Below are 9,102 nucleotides of genomic sequence, written 5' to 3'. Positions count from 1 at the left end.
TGTTTTGTTTTGTTTTTTTTCTCTATGGCATTGTATTCTGTGAACGTGTCAAGGCTCATTATTTAAGAATCTATACATGCTTTAAAGTGAACAGCAGAATTATTGCACTAAGAAATGTTTGCTCGGGATTTGAGCGCTTGTTTCTAAGGGCTTTGATTCATGAGCTAAAAGGGCTAAGAGGGTTGCTGCTCCTAGCGTACATGCAGGGCCGGGACAGCTGATAGTCTGAAATAGCTGCATCTCAGAATGCAGTGATTTAAGGGAAACTATCCCAGATTTTGTTTTGTCAAGAGAATGTTGGGCTGTAACTTTGTGCTGTAAATAGCTTGTGAATCAGAAGCCTTGAGCAGCTGATTGCTGCTTTCTTTCATTCAAAGGAAGGTGAGTGGGTTATCAATGCTCCATTTGTTTTATTTTCTAAGTCACAGTTGCATCCTTTTAAAAATGGCTTTTTTCTTTGTAAATAGTGTAGTTTCTTTGTGTAAATAGTGTAGGTTAAATCAGCGTGATTTTTCCTTTGACTAGTAGAAAAGCTTTTGTCTGTAATCTCAAATTTGGGTTTGGATTGAATTGTGGATTTTACAAAGACAGAACTGACAGTTAACTAGAACACATAAATAATTTCAGCTCAGATTTGGGGACTCCTGACCAAGGTGTAGTACCATGTTGGCTATGTTGTGACAGAAGAACCTTCTTACATGTGTGTGACTGTAGAAGTCCTCTAATTCTTTAGCTAAGATGTTTCAGTAGGTTTGTTGTCTATAGTTAGGTTCTAAGTCCACTTAACTTGAAAGCTTCAAAAGGCATTGGGATATTTTGCCTCTAACACTTGGAGTAAGAGAAGAAATTTTTTTCTTCCCCTTCTCATGGTGAGTTTTGGAACTGGCAAACAGACAGCACTGTTTTTTGAAGCTCTGTATGATAAGGAAACAAAGGTAAGTTTCCTTTGTGACTAGGAACAAAGAGTTACTTGAAGCAGTTTCAAGTTGCTAAAACTAATAATCTCAGTGTTCATAGGAGTAGTAATTGCCATCTGGAACAAAAAGGTGGAATGTGGGTTTTTTATCAAATGTAGAGGGTTTATTTTTCTGAAAACATGTACCTTTGATGCAAAATATAGGTATTTTAAGGGTTGAACTGAAAAATCTCATCTTTTGCATCCAAAAATTAGCTTGGGAATGCAGATGCTTACGTTCGGATAAATTGGTGGAGGCGGAGGATATTAGATGAAAATGGCCAGTTCATATGGGAATCATCTTGAAATTAGATGCTTCTAATAAAACAGGGCATCAAAGATATTACTCATAAAGTCTTCCACTTTTTGTGAACTCTTCATTACTCTTTGTGTACTCAATAAACGTTGGGAGTTGATTGCTGTATTTAGCATTTTGCCTTGCCAAAAGCACTTGCTTGTATCTAAAGTTAACATGAGGAAAGAAAGAATTAATGTGTAAAACATAGAGCTAGAAAAAGTTGAAAGTTAAAGCTAGTATTTTTTGTGAGGGTTGTCTGCAGAGTGGCATCTGTGTGGTTATTGATCTCTTCCTGGCATGGAAAGCTCTAAAAGGTAGGTAGAACCTGACCTATTAGTAAGGATATACATTATTTGCACATAGAGATGTTCAAGAAACTGCTCCGACAGACTTGTTTCAGGTCAGGCTCCTTTTAAGCTAACACTTGTTTGCAGTCTGTACCTCTGGGTGAAGCGTCTGGCAGGCATTGTAACTTGAATGCGCTATGACATATTATGTGACCCGTACTGCATGCCTTTGTTTATACTATCGTACTGCAACAAAACTAGACTTTTTTTTTTCCTCTTCTCTAATATAGATTGGGGGGTGCTGCAGTCTTAACGTCTTTTCTGTACGTGACAACAGATTATCTCGAATTCCCTCTGAAATGTCACAAGCCACTGAACTTCATGTCCTGGATGTTGCTGGAAACAGGTAAGAGATTTTTGTGTTGTCACATTCTTTTGCTGGTTTGACTTAATTCTTTCTAATGACAAATGACATTAGGACTAAGAATGAAGTAACAAAAAACCAATTATGACTTCTGTGTTAGCGTTACTGTTGAAATTGTGAAAGTAGCCTTCCCCCTTGGCCGAAAGTAGCATAAATTGTGTGTTGTCATGAGTATGTTTTCTGGATTGCTTTGACCCTGAGGAAAGGCTAGGCTTTAAAAAAAAAAAACCTCTGGATTTGTATATTTCTGAATTAAAACTGAGAATGTAGGCAATTTGGTAGAGCTTCAGCTGAAACTACTAGGCTTAGTGTCAAATAACACTGAGTGTCTTATCTTAGAGATACAGTCCAAGGAACAAATAATGCCACTTTGACCTTGTGGCTTCTCATGACTCTTAGTTGGTGTGCTTCAGACATCAAAATGCAAGAAGGAATAGATTGAAGCATAAACCAGCAAATTAGTTCAGTTGCTTAGTAGGAAGTTAAATGAAAAAAAAACCCCAGATCTCCAAACAAAAATGAAGAAAAGCAAATGGCATCTCATCTATGCAATATAATTGTCTCATAGACACTGACATATTTCTGTTCTGGATATTGTTTATGTATAAGGCTCCAGAGTAGAAGCAGCTGTCTGCCTTCCAGCATGTTTTACTGCAGTAGAAAAAGCTCAACCTTGTTTTATCTATTATTCACAGCTACAGTGAATTATGGTATAAAGTTGTAGTTGGAGTATGGTATAAAGGAGTAGTTGGCGTTGATGACTCCTGCAATGCCTTCTATTATAGGCATTAATCTCAATCCTGTTTATTCCAACTCAGGAACATGTACTTAAGAGTCGACTTCACGACCATCTATTAAATCTCTTAGAGATTGCCCTGACTTTTTTACTTTTCTTTTTTGAACTAGGCTGACGTATCTTCCCCTCTCACTGACTACCTTAAAGCTGAAGGCTTTGTGGTTGTCTGATAACCAGTCCCAACCTTTGCTGACGTTTCAGACTGACACAGACCCCGAAACAGGAGAAAAGATTTTAACATGTGTATTACTTCCTCAAATGCCTTCTGAGCCTGGTTGCCAAGGTAAGTGCCTAGAGTCAGTTTTTCATTACATATAGAAGGATAACTTCTTTGTTTACTGTGCTGTCTGTTCTATAAAGGTTTGTAAAACGTGCGTAAGCTTTAATGAGCGAAGTAGTAAAGTTCTGGTTGAATTTTCACTGTTAAACTACTCTTTTTTTTTTTCTTTTTTTCTTTTTTTTTGGTAAGTGTACTAGTTTTCAGAAGACTTGAGAAACATGGCTGTGAGTGTTACTGAAAATACAATGACACCAGCTACAATAAATAAAATAGAGACCTGGAAGAAGAAGACTTAATCATATCATTATTCTGAGGCTTGCCAGTGGGCCAAGTAGTGGTGTTCATATTTGTGTACATTGATAATACATCTTAAATACATATATATGTAGTGAAAGTTGGTGGCTTTCCAACTACAATCTCTTTACCAGAAAAATAATTGCATAGCTAGTAATAACCAGTAGACATTTTACTTTTCAGCAAGCTAATTTTCTTTTAAGCAAAGATGCTGTACAGTAACTTTATTATATTATTCAACAAGTGTAGAATTGCAGTATAAGTTGCTTTTACCTTTTGTGCTGAAACTTGCCTCTGGGTCAGGTGGGACCGTAAACTCTTTTTCACTGTTGGCTGGGTTGCTGCTCCAGTAACTTCTGGATGTTTTTTGTCCTCAAGCTTTATAGCAATGCGTGAACATTCAAGGGGATTCATCTGAGCTAATATTTAAACTTTTGCTGTGATCACTGAGGAGTAATTTATCCCGTCCAAGTCTAGACTTTTAAAAGAAATTATGTGGATTCTTTTCCACTGAATACAAAGGGGGCCTGAGGATAAAACCTTAGCTGTGGATATCTCTATTGTAGGTACGCAAACTTACCTAGATTAATTCTGCTCTTTCAGTACTATGAAGCTGGAGCAAATAGAAACCATTAAAGCAGCAGAAGTGTAGAAGAGGCTCTGTTTTGTGTCAGCTTCTGGATTTCAAGAATACAAATTGCATTAAGAACTAAAATAAGTAAATGAATTAACCCCTTTAGATTTAGAGAAGAGGAAGCTAGCTCAAGAAGAGTAACTGCGGTAGACTATTTTCTCTAAAAGTCTCACTACTAGATATTAGATTTCCTCCTCTCCAAATTAATCTCATGGCTTCAAGGGTAGAAGGCTTGGAATTAAGATTTAGACATGTATCCCTAGCAATACTAAAAGGATGAGGTCAGTAAAAAGCAATGATCCCGTGTTATGGAATGCCATTTAGGGAACTGGCTAATGTCAGATGGCAGCCATGATCCAGAAGAAAAGCATGTATAGTGGCAAGTATATTAAATTATATAATCAGTACTCTAAAACTGCTACAAACCTGAAACAGTCCAAGTACAGAAATTTCTCATTTATACAGAAACTATTTATTGTGTGTACTTGATAACAGAAAGTTAATGCAAGTTCTTTTTTCTATCCAAAAAATAGAAATAGCCGGTTGTAAATCTCAGATGAGTGCTTGGTTGCGTATTGCAGTTATTAACAATACAGCATGTTGATGTTCTAGACTTGCTATGAATCTTTAGTTACATTTTGCTGTTCTAACAGATAACCTACCACGATGTGGTGCACTGGAGAGTTTGGTAAATGAAATGTCAGATGAAACGTGGAATGAGCGAGCGGTCAATAGAGTCAGTGCAATTCGCTTCTTAGAAGATGAAAAAGATGAAGAGGATAATGAAATGGTATGTTTTCCAAGCCTTTGGATACCTGCAGACCCTGTGACTTTAATGCAAAAGTGTAAAAAGTGTCTGAGCTCTCTTGCTGTAAATATTTCATCTGTGGCTGCATGCTTTTTGCATATGTTTGTAGCAGAAACTGTTCATGTTGACTGCTGAAACTTTTCAGAATGACTTAAAAAGCTTCTTGTTTGTTTTTTTGCTTTGAATATAACTTTTGTGTTCTGATGCAGGACAGCCTTTGGTTTGCTTTGTTTACCTGTGTCTGCTCGGGATGTTTTCTTTCCAGAAACAAGATAGGATCTTTCTCTGCATCTGTGAAGCTTTGCTGCCTGAAAGCATATAGGGTCTAATATAGGATTCCAGCACACTGGCATGTGTCTCCATTAAGTTTGCCATTGTTTGTCTCTCAAATTTCTATTTCCAGTCTCTTTCTTTCTCGCTCTAGTTCTTCTTTTTCCTCCACTCTCTGCATTGAAACAACCATAGTGTCCATAAACAGCAAGAATGTTGCTCATTAGTTTCCCACTTAAGCAAAGGATGTGGGAACATCTGTCACTGTACTTATAAGACCTCTCCATTAAGTTGGACTCTGCATGTCCTGAAGATCAAAATGCAACGTGATCTTTAGCTTTAGTAACTTTCATTAACAATTAAAACTCCTTGTAAAGAATAAGACTGCTTCAATCAGATTTTTAGTGCGCTTCTCTGATGCTCTAAAATCTTTCTGGTGGTCCTTATTAGAGCTCAGCTTGAGGTGCTTCAGGGCACTGTCTGGGTTGTAGAACACTAGAAACATGGTCTTAATTTAAAAAGTGACCATAAAAATTCTTAGTTAGTAGGAAAATGAGCATTTATGTTTTTAAGTAAGATGGTTGCTTAATCCAAAGCAGCAGAGACTAAATGTCTCTGACGAGTGTTTTTCGTACACTGACTAATAAAGGAGTTCAGAATTGATCCTTCTTAACAATGGTGCCAACCCGAGAATGTCCATACAATAACGAGGGCTCAGGTGTTGAAGATAACTGCTTTCAGTCATGGTATTACAACCTGACTTGGGACAAGAACCTTTTTAGGGGAAAAAGAAGTTTATGATCCTACTGGAGAGGAAGGAAGGGCAGATTTCCAAAGCAGTCTTGACCGATGCACCCATTTATGGGTCATCGGTTCCGCTGTAATCTGTACAGTTTACATGTATACCACTCAAAAGTAATTGCATATATATATGTATTATACTGATACATATTTGTGCAATTATTCTTGATGTTCTGATGGTCTCTAATCTGGACGCTAACTGGGGTTTTCTTAAATTTTGTTTTCCTTGTAAAGGTTTCAGCATAATGATGTTATATGTTCTTGTGTCTAAGATGGGAGAGAAATGCTCCCCCTTCTTCTGGTCAAGATACTTGTTCTTAACTGACAAGAAAACCAAACTCTGTGGTGGGGCTGCAAGGCATACAGAGCTCCACACAAACATGTATTTGACACTATAAAGAGATCTTGTGGGATTCTTTCAAAACCAGCTGAATGGGGTTTTTTTAATGTTTTTTTTTAAATGGGATCTTAAATCACTTGGATGTTTTTTGGGGGGGGGAAAAATCCCAACTATATTTATTAAAGGATCTTCACTTCATAACTTGTAATTGTACTTCACTTGAGTGGCTTTCAGATTAGTATGTCAAGAGAGGAAAAAATGTGCTCCTAGACAGTTCTTAAAACCACTTTCATTGTCTTCATAAACAAGCAGCTATGCAAATAACGTTCAACATAGAGCATCATAATTTAAAAAGGAAAAGGGGGGAAAAAAAAGAAAAAGATTGATACCTAATATTTGGTATGTAAATGCTTAAGCCTTGAAAGTGTGTGTTGTTTTTCAAAGAGACGAAGGCAAAACCACTTATTGCGCTGTTTATTTTTAGAGAACACTTCTAAGGCGAGCCACTCCACACCCTGGAGAATTAAAGAACATGAAAAAGACAGTGGAGAATTTACGGAATGATATGAATGCTGCTAAAGGACTGGATTCAAACAAAAACGAGGTCAATAATGCCATTGACAGAGTGACCACTTCTGTGTAGAGTTTCATCTCCAGGTTTTACCTCCTGTGTCTTCCCCTGCTGTTGAAATGTTCCTGTCGTCTTCTGGGACCTCACTGAGCCCCTTCTTGTTTTTAACCAGAACCTGATTCATCGTCTCCATATATGTGAAAAGTGCTGCCCACTGGAAGAAAGTGCCTTATTTCATCCAGGCAGTGAACCAATAATTTCCAAATCAATATTGTAATTTTAATAGTGCTAGGCTTTTTTAAGTATAATACACTACTGTATGCAGAATAAAATATTTTTGTCTTAAACACAGGGGAAATAATCCTTTTCTTTTCCAGAGTGCTGGGATATCTTTTTCCCAGTGGCTGGATGTGCTGGTGAGAAATATAGTTTTGTGGAAAATTGATACACTTTTTTATTTTTTTGGCAGCTCAGATGGTGTAAATTTTAAATTTTTGTATAGGACTTTCATAACAAGATGATGTATTTCATTTTTAAGAGAAAATTTATTCTTGAGCGGTACATATTTTAGTATTTGTGGAAGAGAACAAGTTTCCTGGACAAGTGTATTCATTTGTTTGTACCACCCATTGTGCCTTATTGCATCCTGTATGTCATATTAGTCTTAAATATAGCAATTCTCGAGGAAAGTGAGTAGATTTAAACTTGGTCTCCTGTTTTAGATATGTTTTTCTTTTCGGACAGTAATTTGTTGGGATTTTTACAGCAGAGAACTTATGTTTATATCATGGGATTTTAGGTCATGAAGCACAAGTGTTAGTTTTGTTGTAAACAGAATTAAGATTAAAATGACCAAACTGCTATTGTTTATTACATAATGCACTCACACTTTAACTTAGTTGTAATGAAACATCTTGTTTTGGATGCCGTGTTGCATTGCAGTCACTAGAAATTCATGCTTCCATTGTTCTTGGCTTTTGTTTTTTTTTTTAAATGTGCCATCTGTAAAATAACTTGAAAAACAGCACGATAGACTTTCAGAAGCACAGTGTGAAACTAGTTTTATGTATTACACAAGAAAGCATGATTCTTTAAAGTGCTTTGGTGGTTTTATAGAAATATATAAAACCATAATAAAAAAATCTTTAAAAGCTTCAGTAGATTTATTGTATCATTAAAATAGCAATTAAAGTGTGTAAGAATTAATACTGGAATTTACTATCATTGTTACTGTGTTGCACTTCCAGTGGTCCAATGCTGATTTCAAGGTCTTATTAAATCTGTGGGTTTTGGTTTGTTTATAAAGGTAAGTATTAACTGAGTTGAATTCAGTAAATAACAGTTTTGCAAAAGGCTGATAAAGATTGATTTTGGCATCTCAGAGTTCTGTATGTGCCATGAGCTAACAAAGACCACTGAGTTGTTCAGTGCAGGGACTTGAGCAGATTGAGTTCAGAGCCAAGATTTGATGTATTTAGCATGAGCTAATGCAGTGAACCCAAATTTCAACAAAATGAAAGACCTAACACTTCATTTATGGCTAACCACGTCCCTTCTGCTGAACGTTTCTTCCAGTAAGCGTTGGTTGTATGAGGTTTTCTGGAAGAAGATGGGAAAGGAGGAGATCAGGGAAGTCATAATAACTTCTGTGTTAAAATTAATAACTGCAATATTTGATAGGTTTTTGTAATTTAACTTTTTTAAATTTTGATTTGAAGCTTGCACAAAAGGCACTGCTTCCTTTTTTTATATTGAACAAGTAGGTATTGCAAGCCATCTGCAAATATTCAAATCTAACCTGGCAAAATACATTAATTTTTATGATTTCTTCTCATCCCAAAGATTCCTTCAAGGAATGGTCTCTTTACAGGAGGTGCTGCAGGTCGATAGATGTTAGGTTCATTCAGCGGTGGTGCAATTTCATTCTTCCCAAGACAGAGTTCTTCTGGTTGTTCTTGGCAAGCTACTGTTAAAATAAAACCAGAAAGAAAATGAGGTTTTGGTACAGCTGACTCTAGCCTTGGGTAGAATCTTCTTTTTAAAGCGCTTACTGGGATTGAGACAACAAAAGTCTAAAAATGTAGGCAACTCTGTGTCCAGAGTCCAAGTAAACCTTGGCAAACCCATTTAAGATGAAGATGAGGTCCTAAAAAAGACAGACCAAAGCCAAAGACAGCAAGACTCTGTGCTCTGTGATGACAGTTTTTCATTTGGAGGCTGTGGTTTGTTTTGTTTTTAGCATCTGCTCCAGATATAAACAGGAGAGCTCCATCAGCAAGATGAAATGAATGTGTAAAGCCTGGATTTGGGCCTTGCCCAACATGCCACCAGATAAAATAATTAA

General features: G+C 36.6%; 1 protein-coding gene across 1 annotated transcript; it reads left to right on the top strand.

Moving 5' to 3' along the window:
* The first annotated feature begins 866 nt into the window (after positions 1–866).
* LOC104625684 (leucine-rich repeat-containing protein 1-like) lies at positions 867–7,915 on the top strand. The gene is made up of 5 exons (XM_010293378.1): positions 867–935; positions 1,831–1,946; positions 2,871–3,043; positions 4,622–4,758; positions 6,672–7,915. Exons 1-5 carry the CDS (start codon positions 867–869, stop codon positions 6,828–6,830), a joined length of 654 nt encoding a protein of 217 aa, XP_010291680.1. The 3' UTR covers positions 6,831–7,915.
* Positions 7,916–9,102: the final 1,187 nt, after the last annotated feature.

The sequence above is a fragment of the Phaethon lepturus genome, unplaced genomic scaffold (assembly GCF_000687285.1).
Source record: "Phaethon lepturus isolate BGI_N335 unplaced genomic scaffold, ASM68728v1 scaffold3778, whole genome shotgun sequence".
Classification (NCBI taxonomy): Eukaryota; Metazoa; Chordata; class Aves; order Phaethontiformes; family Phaethontidae; genus Phaethon; species Phaethon lepturus.
The sequence above is the reverse complement of the archived record's forward strand: the minus strand, read 5'-3'. Positions and strand labels throughout refer to the sequence as shown.

Bases quoted from the DNA above. Each gene is read 5' to 3' on its own strand.
- LOC104625684 (XM_010293378.1), top strand. From the start codon at position 867: ATGGTGAGTTTTGGAACTGGCAAACAGACAGCACTGTTTTTTGAAGCT. The intron at 1,947-2,870 runs GTAAGAGATTTT...TTTTTGAACTAG, and splicing joins CTGGATGTTGCTGGAAACAG to GCTGACGTATCTTCCCCTCT. The intron at 4,759-6,671 runs GTATGTTTTCCA...GTTTATTTTTAG, and splicing joins ATGAAGAGGATAATGAAATG to AGAACACTTCTAAGGCGAGC.